This window comes from Caretta caretta, chromosome 5 (genome assembly GCF_965140235.1).
Source record: "Caretta caretta isolate rCarCar2 chromosome 5, rCarCar1.hap1, whole genome shotgun sequence".
NCBI lineage: Eukaryota > Metazoa > Chordata > Testudines > Cheloniidae > Caretta > Caretta caretta.
Genome location: NC_134210.1, coordinates 91,804,219 through 91,821,505, shown reverse-complemented (window position 1 = coordinate 91,821,505; position 17,287 = coordinate 91,804,219). Strand labels below are relative to the sequence as shown.

At 39.1% G+C, this 17,287-nt stretch overlaps 1 protein-coding gene across 2 annotated transcripts in view; it reads left to right on the top strand.

Annotated features, from left to right (window-relative positions):
- Nucleotides 1-17,287, top strand: part of NAA35 (N-alpha-acetyltransferase 35, NatC auxiliary subunit) — a 42,583-nt gene that overhangs the window by 19,429 nt on the left and 5,867 nt on the right. For both annotated transcript variants that reach the window (XM_048849696.2, XM_048849697.2), the window contains exons 12-18: nt 3,966-4,144; nt 6,059-6,118; nt 8,607-8,713; nt 9,799-9,865; nt 10,384-10,482; nt 11,808-11,986; nt 16,972-17,108. In XM_048849696.2, coding sequence (XP_048705653.1) covers nt 3,966-4,144; nt 6,059-6,118; nt 8,607-8,713; nt 9,799-9,865; nt 10,384-10,482; nt 11,808-11,986; nt 16,972-17,108 — 828 coding nt within the window. The remainder of the gene's footprint in view (nt 1-3,965; nt 4,145-6,058; nt 6,119-8,606; nt 8,714-9,798; nt 9,866-10,383; nt 10,483-11,807; nt 11,987-16,971; nt 17,109-17,287) is intronic.

Sequence of the window (17,287 nt, the reverse complement as noted above, 5' to 3'; positions counted from 1 at the left end):
CTGGACACAGTACTCCAGTTGAAGCCTTATCAGGTTACATAAGAAGTCTGGCAGAGCTAGGAACTGAACCCAGATTCTCAGGTGTCCAAGCACATGCCTTGACCACAAGACTAGAACTTTCTACTTCTCTTGTAGCACAACTAAATAATTACCTGAGGGATCACGTCCCTTCCTGGTCAGATAAGCTGGATCCTCTTTGTTATGAAAGAGATGGCAGTGGCTGGTGGCATGGCATTCTCTGAGGGCTCAGAGACTCTGGAACTAGCTCTTCCTGCTGCTCCAAGATAGCCAAATTTCCTTTCAGAGTGATAAGATGGATGAGGTAATATCTTTTACACGGCTATAGCTACACAACAAATTTCCTTTCAGGCGTGGTGCAGTGACATCTCTTTGGGTTTTTGGAGAGGATTGAGTGTTTGCTTCCCAAAAGGATAATAAAGTAGAAAGGAGTTTTTATAGTGGCTGGCTGAGATCCTGTTTGAATTTCTATTTTAATACTGCTGGAATTTTGTTGTACTACAAAGTATGAGTTAGGGTACCTAGAGCCCATAAGTGTTTATTATTTAAATAAATTTATTACTATATTAAATAAATCTCTGATGGAAATTTATCCAGGCCAAAATGCTGCTGTTTAAGGCAAAAGAAGGGGGCAGCGTAGTATAAATTTTGGCTTTTTTTTTTTTTTGGCGGGGGGGGGGGGAAGCTTTGGCTTAAAACAAGGCCTCAACACAGATCTGCTGCCAAGAAAGACCAGATCCAATTTTTATTTTTCAAGAGAGAGAGGAAGATAAGGGTTTAAACTGTCACTAAACAAAATGTCATTTTGTTGATCCCTTCTGGTTTGTTATAATTCAGGGTGCTTAAGTAGACAAATTGTATTGCTATTTATTCCTTGGCAGAGACAAATATTCTAATAACTACAATAGCACCAGTACTAAGTAAGAAGACATCTCTTCATTTAATGTGGGGTTGGGAAGAAATGATGGAATCCATATAGGATGTTCATAAAATTGCAGGAAAAAACATTTTACCTTTTTAATGTGTAGAAAATAAGGATTGCCATTAGTAAGATTTTAAATATCAGCTGTTCGATAAATATTTTTTCTGACCCAATTTTTAATGGATATAATTTTAAATGATGTTTCTGCTTGTGAGACAATAAGAGAAATTCACTATGGAGAGTCTTAAGGCTTGTCTATACTACCCACTGGATCGGCAGGCAGCAATCGATCCAGTGGGATCGACCACTGAGCGCTCTCCCGTCAACTCTGTACTCCACCAGAACGAGGAGCGCAAACCGAGTAGATGGGAGAGCATCAGCTGTCGACTGACCGCAGTGAAGACACTGTGTCAGAATTCAGCAGAGTAGGTCTAAGTACGTCGACTTCAGCTACGCTATTCACATAACTGAAGTTGCGTATTTTAGATTGACCCCGCACGGTAGTGTAGACAAGCCCTTTGGCTATGTCTACGCTACTGTGGTAAGTCGACCTATGCTGTACAACTCCAGCTACGTGACTAGCGTAGCTGGAGTCAACGTACCTTAGGTCGAGTTACCACGGGGTCTACACTGCTGGGGGTCAACAGGAGAAACTCTCCCATTGACTTACTTCGCTCTCCAGTCGACCCCTGTACTCTACCCCCGACGAGAAGAGTAAACTGCTGTCGATTTGGCAGGTCTTCACTAGACCCACTAAATCGACCGCCGGTGGATCGATCTCAGAGCATCGATCCCAGCTGTAATGTAGACCTGCAGTTAGACAGACTTTACCTTAGGAGATATTAGGAAAACTGTAGAAGGAACTTATTTGTAATCCCTGTAAAACTGAAGAACCTCTGGGAATAGAGTAGAAACAGTAGGACAATATAAAGTCTTTAAATATCTACACTCCCTGCCCCACTCTTCTAAAGACTTAATCCCTTGATTTTTTTTTTTTAACTTTAATTTGTATAAGTCAATATAGTTCATGAACTGACTAGCAATTAGTACACTATGGACATGGAAGTATAGAGTTCCTCATACTGCCAGACAACTTTGTCACGGGCAGGGGGGACCATTTGTAAAAGTGAGATGGTAGCATGGATTCCATTTAATACTAAGCCTCTCTGCTGAGCCTAATGGAAAAGGGCGCTTGTTGGGTGGTGGTTGATTGGTTTTTTGTGATGTATATTATGTCCAAAAGAAGTGGACTGAGACCAATATCTCATATTATGTAGGCCACCAAACAGTGAACAGAGGGTAATGAATGTCAGGCACTACTAATCCTGGTTAAATCTGAACCAACTATTCAACACAGTTTACGCATACTTCATTATGATATCCAGTAACTGAGACCAGAATCTCTGATTCATGTATTTCCCAAACTCAGTTTATAAAAAAATAATGCATTTTTGTTCCTTCCTGCATGTTATAAGATTGTTCTCTTAATTTATTCTAAGCAATTGATTTTTATTTTATTTTTTTACATTCATGTTGGCAAGCTGAAACACCTAAATTGTTATCTTGACCACTTACACCAGACCCGCTTCCCAAAATATGCAATAATAATTATATATTTTATGTACTTTGTTTTGCTCCTTTACTTAGTTGTCTATGCAGATGTATATTGTAACTTGAATTCAACTTAAAAAAAAAACCACCCCAAAATCCCTTAACCATAAAGTCATATTACTTTTACAGTTCTCTGTTGAATTCTGATAGATGTCTTAGTCAGCTGTCTGAAAAGAGGAAAGGTTTGAAAACTTGTTTTTTGCCTCATGAGAGAAATGTTAATTAAATATTTAGATAATGGGAGCTTGCTAACTTTTATCTTTTTTTTTTTTTACAAACCATGAGATTTGAAGGAGTCTATCATATGACTCCAGCATTATAGAGACTTGCAAACATTTGCTATTTAGTAATACAAGGAGCAGATTTGCATTTCTGCCAAATGCCACTACTTAACCTGACATAGTACAAAGTAGATGATTAAATGAAGAATGTGAATCATTTGGGTTACATAAAGGCCCTGTTGTGTTCCCCTACCCACGTGAGGACACCCCTCCCTTGTATATAGGGAAATAATTGAATTTTTTCTCTTTCCCATGGACTATGACAGGGTTAGCCGATCCAGAAGTGGGCAGACAAATCAGGACCCTGAGGATGAGTTCCTTTTATTAAGTGCACTAAAGGCAGGTCTACACTACCGCTTAAGTTGATCTAACTTACATCACTCAGGGTATGTCTTCACTACCCGCTGGATCGGCGGGCAACGATCGATCCAGTGGGGATCGATTTATTGCATGTAGTCTAGACGCGATAAATCGGCCCCCGAGCGCTTTCCCATCGACTCCTGTACTCCAGCACCGCGAGAGGCGCAGGCAGAGTCGACGGGGGAGTGGCAGCAGTCTACTCACCACGGTGAAGACACCATGGTAAATCCATCTAAGTACGTCGACTTCAGCTACATTATTCACATAACTGAAGTTGCGTAACTAAGATTGATCCCCACCCCTAGTGTAGACCAAGGCTCGGTGGTGTGAAAAAGACACCCTCCTGAGTGATGCAAGTTACAGCGACCCAAGCACTGTCCACACTGGCGTTATGTGCAGCTGCGCCAATGTAGCGCTTCTGGTGTAGACCTGCTCTAAGATATGGGACGATGTTTAAACTATGCAGCTAGTTTGTAGAAAGGTAAGTACTTTTAACTTGTAAACTGCTTTTACTAGGGTGCATTTTTAATAATGAATCTTATGATAGTTGTAATAATTGAGTAATTAGTATAGTAATCTAAATATAATTCAGTTTAATTTACAAGAGAAAATTGTTCATTTTAATTTTTGGAATAGCTTCCTTTCATAACCAGCATGCCTTATGAGACACTTAATTTGGATAAATGAATGGTTTGTTTTATACTTGGAAGTTTAAAAAAAGTTCAGAAAACGCAAATCACATAAAATCCTCCTTCTTTTTTTTTTTTTTAAAGATCATCCTATTATGATGGGTTTTGAGCCCCTTGTTAACCAGAGGTTGCTCCCTCCAACTTTTCCTCGATATGCAAAAATAATTAAAAGGGAAGAAATGGTCAACTATTTTTCGAAACTTATAGACAGAATAAAAACTGTATGTGAAGTGGTCAACTTAACTAATTTGCACTGTATACTGGTGAGTGTGAATACTGCTTATTATCTTTATGTAAATAGAGATAAGAGCTTAATATCTAGCTCTTTCAAAAAAGGAATGATTTCATATATATGTTTGTTATTGTTCATAGAACAGAGGTTGGTTGTTTAAAACTTCAGTTTTTCCCTCCTTTGTAAAACCCTCTTAGAAGTTTGAAATTACATTTCTTCCTGCTACTTACTACTTTTCCTTTTAGCAAATATCTTTTTTTTCCCCTCTCCTATTCCTTTGCTCTCCATCTCTTGTTAAATCATAATTACAGATAATGATGGAGCACAGTAGGACTAATTAACTTGTCTTCCTGTTCTAATTGGAAAGAAAGCTGCATCTATAGCAGCAGAACACAATATAGTCCTTATAGCAAGGGTGGGCAAACTTTTTGGCCTGGGAGCCACATCTAGGTATGGAAATTGTATGGCGGGCCATGAATGCTCACGAAATTGGGGGTAAGGGTGTGGGAGGGGGTGAGGGCTCTGGGAGGGGGCCAGAAATGAGGAGTTCAGGGTGTGGGAGGGGGCTCTGGGCTAGTGCGGGGGGGTGGTGAGAGCTCTGGGGTGGGGATGCAGGAGGGTGATCCAGGCTGGGACCGAGGGGTTCGGAGGGCGGGAGGGGGAATAAGGGCTGGGGTGGGGGGTGAGGGCTCTGGCTGGGGGTGTGGGCTCTGGTGTGGGGCCATGGATGAGGGGTTTGGGGTACAGGAGGGGGCTCCAGGCTGGGATCAAGGGGTTCAGCGGGTGGGAGGGGGATCGGGGCAGGGGGCCGGGGGCAGATGGGTGCAGGTTCCGGGTGGTGCTTACCTCAATCATCTCCCGGAAGGAGCGGCATGTCCCCTCTCCGGCTCCTACGCGGAGGTGCGGCCAGGCACCTCTGCACGCTGCCCTGTTCACAGGGTGCTGCCCCCGCAGCTCCCATTGGCCCGGAACTGCAGCCAATGGGAGCTGCAGGGGGCGGGGCTTGGGGTATGGGTAGGAGCAGGAGGGGGCACATGGTGGCTGCTTTCCGGGAGCCACGTGGAGCTACAGCACGCACAGAGCAGGGCAAGCCCCCGACCCTGCTCCCTGGCAGGAGCTTGAGAGCCGGATTAAAAGTTCTGGGGGGCCAGATGTGGCCTGCGGGCCAGTTTGCCGATCTCTTCCTTACAGTATTGAAGAGGATACTGACTTTTCTTCTATTTCTTCCCAGCAGTGAGTGAGTTAATACAATTTTTAGAATTCTGATAAGCAATATTCCATCCCAAGTTATTGCATAGATTTAAAATAAGCACTTAACTCCATGGTTAACTCCATCCCTGTTCAGAGACTCGCAAATACATGTTTAACTTTAAGCATAAATTCTATCCAGCCTAACAGAGGCTTTCCAAAATTAGGGCCTGTAAAAGTTAAGATGGGTTTAAATGTTTGGTCTACATTTTTATTTTCTGACATTTCACTGAATTACAAAAGAGGCATGGTTGCACTGGGCAGAGTTCCAAGAAAGAGGACAAAGATCTTTTAAACATTATAATAACTCTTTGTATTAGACATGCTGTCTGTAATGCTAATAAACTCCTCATTTTCATAAAACAGTTGATATTTGTTGAATAGTCAGTCCTGTCCTGTCATTTACACAACTCAAGTTGGAGATGACCTTAACAGTTTGATAGTGTGTGTTTTATAATTTTATCATACTGTTGGTAGTTGGAAGGAATTTTAATAATCTTCTAGTTTTATTCAATAAGATTTAGGATTTTAAAAACTCTTGTACTTTAAGACAAAATCATATATCAACTGCAAAATGTATTGTTTGTTTTTTAAGCTTATTCACACTTATTTCATATTAAAGATTTAACTCTTTTTTTCGTACATTTCAAACTGGTATATTAACCTTACTTCTCTTTCCATTCTAAATGCAAATTAGGATTTTTTCTGTGAATTTAGCGAGCAATCACCTTGTGTTCTTTCAAGATCTCTCTTACAGGCAAGTCCTAATTTATAATGAAATGTCTCTTACATTTTTATAACAGCACTAGAATAAAATAATCACTTCATTTAAGAACCTACATTATTCTTTCAGAGTAACAGCCGTGTTAGTCTGTATTCGGAAAAAGAAAAGGAGTACTTGTGGCACCTTAGAGACTAACCAATTTATCTGAGCATGAGCTTTCGTGAGCTACAGCTCACTTCATCGGATGCATACCGTGGAAACTGCAGCAGACTTTATATATACACAGAGAATATGAAACAATACCTCCTCCCACCCCACTGTCCTGCTGGTAATAGCTTATCTAAAGTGATCATCAGGTGGGCCATTTCCAGCACAAATCCAGGTTTTCTGGATGGGGGGGGTGGAGGGTGAGAAAACCTGGATTTGTGCTGGAAATGGCCCACCTGATGATCACTTTAGATAAGCTATTACCAGCAGGACAGTGGGGTGGGAGGAGGTATTGTTTCATATTCTCTGTGTATATATAAAGTCTGCTGCAGTTTCCACGGTATGCATCCGATGAAGTGAGCTGTAGCTCACGAAAGCTCATGCTCAGATAAATTGGTTAGTCTCTAAGGTGCCACAAGTACTCCTTTTCTTTTTACATTATTCTTGTTTTAAATGTTCAAATTATATAGTTGATATCAACACAGTCATTAGTATGAAAGATTTAAAACAAAAATTGAACTCTTCAGATTTTTGTGTATCAAATGTTTGTTTTTTATTTTGAACAGCTGACAGTCTAAATACAGTATTGTTTTTATTTATTGTTGATTAACTTGAGCAAATGTGTTGTGAAGATGGTATGAACACGAGTTAAATCCACTTGCCTTGCAGTAAGCCAGGAGTGTGCAGACACACTTGTAAAGCCTCTCCATCTGCATCTTCCCTGTGCAGTCTCAGTGTGGGATTTAATTAGTGTAGTGAGCCTCGTGCTCATCCTCCACCTGTGGCTGAATTTCACCCACAGCGTATTCCTACTGCTACGTGAAGGTTGGGAAAGAACTGAATGTGTGTAGCCTTTTCACTCCTCAGTGTTCCCTGAAATAATACTGTAAGCTTTATTGACCCAGAGTAAAATACCTTCTTACAGCAGGCTTTGCTTTGAACAGGGGTATCCAGATGTCAGAACTTGATTATCTTTGATCCTGGAGCTCATGGAAAAAGAATTTTTTGTTTGTTTTTTTTGTGGGAAATTGTGAAATGCTGTTTTTTAAATTTTCCACAGAATATTTTGGTTTTTAAATGAAAAACCAAAAACCTATAAAACTCTAATTGAAAAAACAAGACTTTTCAGACTTAAAATAATTTGTGCTCAAGAAAACAAAAAATGATAATTTTTTTTAAAAACCAAAGATACAAAAATTACCAAAAATGTTTTTCAGTTTTCAGTTGTTCTGCAGAAAACTGGAAGATTTTGACCAAAATTAAAATTTTTCATTTTGGTCAAAAAGCCATTTTTTGTTGGAAAAACTGTTTGAGAATTTTAGATAGCTCTAAATGTCAAGCTGAGTGAGGGGAAAGAGAAGGAGGATTCACCTCACAGTGCCACTAATTTACACTCAAATGAAATATTACTCCTCGCCTAATCTCTGGGCAGGTAAGGAGCATTGTTAGCAGGGTCCCATTTACTGCGTGAAACATCAGAGAACATATGCAACAATGACCCATGGTTAGGGGAGTGGCTGAAAGGAGGCAAGACAGCTATTACAGACCAAAGCAAATGTGAACAGCTGGGGAGGCTTGCAAGAGGCGCCTGTAACTTGCAAAACTCCTAAACTGCGTTGAAGCAGACACCTTCTTCTTATAGTGTCATAGCTCCATTCAAGTCATAACTGCACTTGTAGTTTACGTCAGCTGAGATTCTTCCTTTCTAACAGGCAAGTTCCTCAGCTGTGGAGCTCCTAAGGTGCCTACCAGCAGATCCTGCTTCACATGCATTTTAAGAGTGCTGCAGCAGGGGGATTCTGTGGTCATGGTGGGGAAAGTAAAATGGGAACCGGGCAATGGCTTCGGAGGCAAAAGAAAACGTAGCTAAATAGAAGTCATTGCAAGGCAAGTTCCTTTTCCACGCCTCTCCTATTGTCTGCATTTTCTCCTGCCTTCTGGGGCACTGCTTAGCCTCTTCTCTGCCACTCCCCAACGGATCCTGGCCAGCAATCTGTGTAGCACACGTAGGAATTCATGTGTCAAACCTTCAGAATAGAGGACAACTCTATTATTAGGGCAGCTGTAGAATCAGTTTGCATGCTGGGCCTCCATGATTGTAAGCTGAGAGTGAGGTGAGCAATGCTCACTGCCCCTGTTGCCTCGGGGATGAGGACTCCCTACATGCCCGCCTATTTTGGGTCTCTTACCTACCAAACCATTTAACTTTCTGAAATAATGTAACTACTGTAGTTACTTTACAAATCGACTATTTTTAAAAAAAAGTAATTTCTAAAAATAGATGATTAACTTCGAAAAAATCTTTTCCTTCCAGACTACATTCCTTGTGGATAACAAGAAGGTGTTTGGTACGCATCTCATACAAGATATGGTGAAAGATGCATTAAGATCTTTTGTCAGTCCTCCAGTACTTTCTCCTAAGTAAGTAGAGCAGCCTGGGTTCTGTCTATTTAAGCATCAGTACAAAATATTTCACATGCCTTTCTGTTTAAAAAGAAGAACCAAAACCCCAGTTCAGTTAGATACAACTGATTATATGTTTTTCTATAAGTAGAGAATCTTAATGTTTGTGTTTGAAGAAGTCACATAAAAATTTCAGTGGTGGTTATGGTGGTGGATTAGCCACTTGGCCAACGGGACTAGTGCTCGGGGGGCCCCTGGAAAGTGATAGCGCTCTGCCCACCCAGCGCTCCTGCCAGGTAGTGGGGACGGGGCACGGGGGCTTGCCCTGCTCCACCTGCCTGGCACTCCTGCTGGGAAGTGGGGGAAGCCCCCGGGCCCCAACTCCGCTCCCCGGCAGGAGTGCTGGGTGGGGCCGGGGCAAGCCCCCTTGCTCTGAACCCATTTTCTCAGCAGGAGCGCCGGGGGAGGGAATGGCAGGAAGAAGAGGTGGGGAGGGGCCCCCACTTGCTCTGGCCCCTAATCCGCCTCTGGGTGGTTATTATAGTACTCCAGGTTCTCCATGAATTTTGTCCTGTATAAATCAGTGTCCTCCAACTCTTTCATTCTGTGTACTATTTTGTAATAGAGACACACACGCACCCCCCCCCCCCCCCCCGCTAATGGATCTGTTGTCTCCCAACTCCCTAAGTTTGCACTGATTTGTTTCTCAAAATGTTGCATTCTGGGGCTCTCTTACTGAATCTGCACACCATAGCTGGAAAACCACTGACAGGCTAGAAACCTCTGACTGCTAGACACTGGGACTGGATGTCAGGAGATGTGGATCACTCAATAAATTGACCTATTTTGCTCATTCCTTCTAGCATCTGGCACCAGCCACTGTCAGAAGACAAGATACTGGACTAGATGGACCATTGGTCTGACCCAGTATGATGGTCATTCTTAGGTTCTTATGACGTAGATAGTACAGGTTGTCCTTTTTTTTTTTTTTTTTTTCCCCCCTAACATAGCTAAAGTCAGTATCTCCTCTCCTAATTGAGTAACGGTCAGTATTTAGTGCAGTCGTTGTTTCATTTGATATGGCTCTGGCTATTTCCTTATAGATGTTGTCTGTATAACAACCATCAGGCTAAGGACTACATTGATTCTTTTGTGACCCATTGTGTTCGGGTAAGTGTCAGTTGTCTTACAAAGGCCTTTAATACATATTTAGGCACTGTCAAAGGAATTCAGCTCCTGTGAAAATGAGATGAGATACCTAACTTTAGGCCAGAATTTTTAAACCTGGATTCCTAAATTCTTAACCTTTTGGAAACGTAACTGTTGCAATTTGCAATCCCAGGACCAACGTATGTGGGACAGGTTTTGTAGTAATTTATAAAATGGGTATACATCTCCAGTAATGAAAAGTAATGTCATGTAACCTGCAAACACATACTGTTTTTCAAAAAGTGTAAATATTTATCCTTCTATCCAGTTTGGAGATGTCTGTTCAGTATCTGTGTTTGAAGAGCTTAATGTATTGAAAAACACAGCACAATGTAAAAATCTGAGAAAATGTATTTAGGCATGAATCCTTTCACACATCCTGCTTGGTTGCATATTTACTGTAGCTCAATCTTTAAATAAAAATACATCATGTGGGATACCTTTAGGTTTAAAATTCATCAGTGGTTCTTCTATTTCAGCCGTTCTGTAGTCTGATTCAAATCCATGGACACAATAGGGCTCGCCAGAGAGATAAACTGGGTCATATTCTTGAAGAATTTGCCACTCTGCAGGATGAGGTAATGTAGCAGCCAGGAGGCCAGCAGGCTTCATCCTCCTGTGTGTTTTTTCCACAATGGAATATCTTGTGTTGGGCTTCCTGTAAATGAATGAAGGTTTGTTCCCCCACCATAACCTTTAACGTCTGTTTCTTAACCTTAAAATACTCTGCTTCTGCTCCCTGCACTTGTTAAAGCTGCCAGTGCGCACAAGGTTAACAGAGTAAAGAAGCTTGGTTCTAAGCCACTTTAAATTCAGAGCACATCTTGTTTCAAAGATGAAATTGCATCTATACAAAATGGATGTATAATATATTAATTGCAAATCTGTGTAACAGACCTGATTTCTTAAAGTGTAAAATGTTACATAATACATAAAATACATAAAACTTACATTTACCTCCCTGTCATCCAACATTAAAGAACACATACTTAAATCATCTATGAAACTGTTTCCGAATTGGAGGATGATTGACCTTGGTGGGAGGTTGTGTTTCACTTGTAGGAGTTGGATTTATTTTTTAAGAGATAATGAAAAACACTACTTTCCAGGCTTTGCATGTTAAGGGACAGAGCAGAGGAGTGTGGAATGGGAAGATTTTTGTTGCCTTTGTGGTGGGTCAGTGTTCCATGGGGGTGCTTAGTAGAGGGGTTTGTCAGTATTGCTCTTGAGGGGTTTCTTCCTGAGTAAACAGTTTATTGTGTTATTTTGTTTAGGACTATGGAGGCTCTCTGAATTGTAGTATTTCATGATAAAAAAAAATTGAAACTCTTCAGACATTTAGCCTAAAATAAAAACAATAGAAGATTCTTTATTTTTATATTATTTTGCATGCTGAAGCCATATTCTAGTGATTTTTTTTTTTTTACAACTTGGTGCTGTGGAAGTTCCCAGAAATATTGTCAATTATCTCTATGATATTGTAACCTAACAAGCTGTTGCTCCTGGTCTTAGTTGCACATAGTATGTGGGTACAATACTCATGCTGGTTTGCCAAACGTTAGTAAATTTGACTATTCAATAATTAAAACCTTCAATAACATTAAATCATTTGTCAGTAAATATGACAGTGCAGTATAGAAAAATGTTTATCATCTTCTACCCCAGACAGTGAGTAAATTACATAACCCAGATTTATGTGCTTTTTGGACTGCTGAAGTCACGGTCTGTGAAAACTGATTTCCCTTGTTAATATGTAATATGGATTTATTGACCTTATTTTCATTTAGAATTTTGTGAGGGTTTTAATTGTGGTAAAACCATGAATATTGTTTCTCAGTATGTTCTCACTTTCCTGTAGCTGTGCTATTTTTACTGAACAGTTTTCTGTGTCTTTTTCTGGTAGGCAGAGAAAGTAGATGCAGCACTTCACAGTATGCTGCTGAAACAGGAACCCCAAAGGCAACATCTGGCTTGTTTGGGGACCTGGGTCCTCTACCATAATCTCCGCATCATGATACAGTATCTTCTGAGTGGCTTTGAATTGGAACTTTACAGTATGCATGAGTATTATTACATATACTGGTAAGAATACACATTATTAAAAGCTTTGGGGGGAATGTTCCCACAGAGCCCAGCCTGTAAATATATAGAACAGTGTTAGGCCAAAGTTTAAACTGGGACTTAGAACAATTCTCTCATCCCAGACTGACTGCACAAAATATTTAGTCTCACTGCATCATAAAAATTAGAGATGGGGGGGAAAAAACCTATTGGGCCATCTCGTCCCTTCTCCCATGTTTGTTCTCTACAATGTATTCATTAACACACTGTCCAGATCACTACTTGGCTCCTTATTTAGCTTGTTCTAATAGAACATCTCTCATGAAAGTGGTTTAGTCACATGAGAAGCAATGCTGACTGTGGCAGTAAGCATAGATTTAAAAGGAAAAAACACTACCTGCTTCTGGTTTATATTCTCTTCCCTTCCAACAATGGTAATCTCATTAGATATTTTTTTAACATTTAGACACATTGAATTGGGAGATCATTTTAAAGTGTGCTGTCTGAAAAGTGACTATTTAAAAACAACGTCTTACTCCGAATGTATCCCCTGTCTATATCCAGAGCAGTACCTTCTGTTTTTAGTGAAAAAGAGTGTGTGTGTGGGTGAGGTAATATCTTTTATTGGACCAACTTATTTTAGTGAAAAAGTAAGATTGCAGTGTGCAGAAACAACATACATGCTTTTCTATTATACTCCTTCCACCTTGAACTATTTTCCATAGGAGGAGATGGCCAAAAGGAAAGAAAAATATGTTTTAAATGGCTTGTGTGTAATGGACCAATAACGCACTCATATCTTAAACTGACATTTTAATGCTATTTTTTTTTAACTCAGTTGAAAATAAATTCTAATGTATAGTACATACTGTACTGTTACTCTTCAAAGGACTACATACTACTTGCATCTGGTAAGGGAAAGTCAAATCCCTTACATCAGAGTGTTTATAAAAAGTTGCATTAGGAAAAGAGACTATAAAATACATTTTCATTAACATCAAGACTAGTATCCTGTCTTCTGATAGTGGCCAGAGCCAGATGCTTCAGGGAGAATGAACAGAATAGGACAGTTTTGAGTGATCCATCCCGTCGTCCAGTTCCAGGTTCTGGTAGTTGGAGGTTTAGGGACACTGGGAACATGGGGTTGCATCACAGACACTCTTGGCTAATAGTCATTGAGGGACTTATCCTCCATGAACTTACCTAATCCTTTTTTGAACCCAGTTATACCTTTTGGCCTTCACTGCATCCCCTGACAATTAGTTTCACAGGTTGACACTGCATTGTGCTACTTCGTGTGTTATATGAAGGGGTAAATAATGCTTCCCTATTCACTTTCTCCATACCATTCATGATTTTATAGACCTATCATGCCCCTGCACTTAGTATTCTCTTTTCTAAGATGACCAGTCCCAGTCTCTTTAATCTCTCCTTCTATGGAAGCTGTTCCACGCTCTTATTCATTTTCATTGCCCATCTGTGTACCTTTTCCAATTCAAATATCTTTTTTGAGATGGGGTGACCAGAACTGCATGAAGTATTCAAGCTGTGGGAGTACTATAGATTTATGTAGTGCATTATGATATTTTCTGTTTTTATTGTCAATCCCTTTCCTAATGGTTCCTGACATTGTTAGCTTTTTTGACTGCCACTGCACGTTGAGCAGAAGTTTTCAGAGAACTATCCACGATGACTCCAAGGTATTTCTTGGGTGGTAAGAGCTCATTTTGATCCCATCACGTTGTATGTACAGTTGGAATTATTTTCTCCAATGTGCATTACTTTGCACTTATCAACATTGAATTTCATCTGCCATTTTGTTGCCCAGTTATCCAGTTTAGTGCGATCCCTCTGTAACTCTTTGCAGTCAGCTTTGGACTTCACTATCTTGAGTAATTTTGTGTCATCTGCAAATTTTGCCTCTTCACTGTTCTTCTGCCCCTTTTCCAGATATTACAAATTCCAGATCTTACTGAGGGTGTGAGACAATCCTTAATTTTATAATACTACCATTGATGCCAGTCTATGAATTTGGCTACCAGGGGTAGTAAGGGCAATAAAACTGGTTCCATGTTGGAATTTCGTAATTTACTTTCAAGCTAAGGCATTTGAAGAAAACATTATAGTAACTAATGAATTTGTTGCTATTTGATTTTAGTAGATTTTCCTTTAAGGACAGAAGGGACCATTAGGTTAGTCTGACCTACTGTTTACCAGGCCAGTAAATTTCACCCACTTACCCCTGTATTGAGCCCCACAGCTTGTGTTTGGCTAACACATATCTTCCAGAAAGGCCTTCACTCTTGATTTGAAGATAGATTTCAATAGATGGAGATTCCATCACTTCCCTTAGTAGTTTGTTCCAGTAGTTAATAACCCTTACTGTTAAAAATGTGTGCCTTATTTCTTATTTGAACTTGTTTGGCTTTAACTTGCAGCCATTGGTTCTTGTTATGCCTTTCTCTGCTAGATTAAAGAACCCTTTTAGTGCCTGGGATTTTCTCCCCATTAAGGTACTTATACATTGTGGCAATTATGATTAGTATCCATTTGCTGATGGTCTTTTTTCTCCACTTTTAATGACTCTGTACATCTTAGTACTATAGTTTAACTATGATAAGTACCCATTCAATTTGATCTTTAAGTGAAGACCAAAAAAAATATTGTGGTTTAAGAAAATAATACTCAGTTGAAGCATTCATCAGAATTCTGTCAGTAACAACATTTCTGGACTGAACTATGAATTTTTTTGAAGCCTTATGTTTATTTTTACTTTTCATGCTCTGCACTCCTAGAGCTCCTAGAGTAGTTTTCACACCACCTTTGCTATTAGTTTGAAAGAAGGCCAGAACTTTGTTCATAAGATGTAGTACCACTTTAGAAATCTCTTGCAGAATTCTGTGTGTAATGGTTGAATATTAATTAATTCCTGGGCTTCCTTAAAATGATGATCCATGATTTTACTTATTAAAAATTGTAATGTTTGAAATTAGGGCTGTCAGGCAATTAAAAAAACTAATCACGATTAATCGTGCAATTAATCGTGCTGTTAATAATAGAATACCATTTATTTAAATATTTTTGGATGTTTTCTACATTTTCAAATATATTGATTTCAATTACAACACAGAATACAACGTTACAGTGCTCACTTTATTTTTTGATTACAAATATTTGCACTGTAAAAAACAAAAGTAGTATTTTTCAGTTCACCTAATACAAGTACTGTAGTGCAGTCTCTTTATCATGAAAGTTGAACTTACAAGTGTAGAATTATGTACAAAAAATAGCTACATTCAAAAATAAAACAATGGAAAACTTTAGAGCCTATGAGTCCACTCAGTCCTATTTCTTGTTCAGCCAATCGCTCAGACAAACAAGTTTGTTTACATTTGCAGGAGATAATGCTGCCTGCTTCTTGTTTACAGTGTCACTTGAAAGTGAGAACATGCATTCACGTGACACTGTTGTAGCAGACGTCACAAGATATTTACGTGCCAGATGTGCTAGAGATTCATGTGTCCCTTCATGCTTCAACCACCATTCCAGAGGACATGCATCCATGGTGATGACGGGTTTTGCTCTGTAACAATCCAAAGTAGTGCGGACTGACACATGTTCATTTTCATCATCTGAGTCAGATACCACCAGCAGAAGGTTGATTTTCTTTTTTGGTGGTTCGGGTTCTGTAGTTTTCACATCGAAGTGTTGTTCTTTTAAGACTTTTGAAAGCGTTCTCCTCACCTCATCCCTCTCAGATTTTGGAAGGCACTTCAGATTCTTAAACCTTGGGTCAAGTGCTGTAGCTATCTTTAGAAATCTCACATTGGTACCTTCTTTGCATTTTGTCACATTTGTTCTTAAAATGAACAACATATGCTGGGTTATCATCTGAGACTGCTATAACATGAAATATATGAGCAGGAGACATGCATTTCTTTCCCAAGGAGTTCAGTCGCAAATTTAATTAATGCATTATTTTTTTAACGAGCGTCATCAGCATGGAAGCATGTCCTCTGGAATGGTGGCCGAAGCATGAAGGGGCATACAAATATTTAGCATATCTGGCCCATAAATACCTTGCAATGATGGCTACAAAATTGCCATGCGAATGCCTGTTCTCACTTTCAGGTAACATAAATAAGAAGCGGGCAGCATTATCTCCCATAAATGTAAACAAACTTGTTTGTCTGAGTAATTGGCTGAACAAGAAGTAGGACTGAGTGGACGTATAGGCTCTAAAGTTTTACATTGTTTTGTTTTGGAGTGCAGTTATGTAACAAAATATATATATATTTATAAATTGCACTTTCATGATAAAGAGATTGCACTACAGTACTTGTATGAGGTGAATTGAAAAATACTATTACTTTTATCATTTTTACAATGCAAATATTTGTAATCAAAAATAATAATATACAGTGAGCACTGTACACTTTGTATTCTGTTTTGTAACTGAAATCAATATATTTGAAAATGTAGAAAAACATCCAAAAATATTTAATAAATTTCTATTGATATTCTATTGTTTAACAGTGCAATTAAAACTGTGATATTAATGGCAATTTTTAAAATCATGATTAATTTTTTTTGTTAATCGCGCGAGTTAACTACATTTGAAGCATTGTCAATATTTTTAAAAAAATACTAGTTTAAAAAAAATTTAAAAGGGACTTCTTTAAAATACATAGTCTCTGTAATTTAATATGTACTGTTCCTAAACTCTTGGATTATTTAAGTATTAGTCTGAAGTCTTTTTAAAGATTTTTGAAATGGTTAGAAATCATCTAACTGAATACTTACACAATACCATGGCTTTGATTTAAACTAGCAAAAGAACAAAAGTCATTTTATACCATCACTGAGCTTTATGGTCAAGGAAATATCAATTGAGTATAGCCATCTGTTTTCTTCATGAAAGAAAATACACAATGTGTAATAACAGAACATGCATTATATATAGTTTGCTGTGTAGTATGTAATAGCTGGATACTATTTTATTGTAGGTATCTGTCTGAGTTTCTCTATGCCTGGCTGATGTCAACACTGAGCCGTGCTGATAGCTCTCAAATGGCAGAAGAGAGAATAATGGAAGAGCAGCAGAAAGGCCGTAGTAGTAAGAAAACAAAGAAAAAGAAAAAAGGTAGAATAGGTTTAGTGTTTCTTTTATTTCTCTCATACTGGCATTATACCTGGCATTATACCTCAAGTGGTATGTCTGCACTGCAATGAAAGCCCAGGTTTAGTGGGACTCAAGTCAGCTGACCCATGTTAGGGAATCCTGGGCATGAGTATCTACATTGTATGTTAACCCAGTGTTGG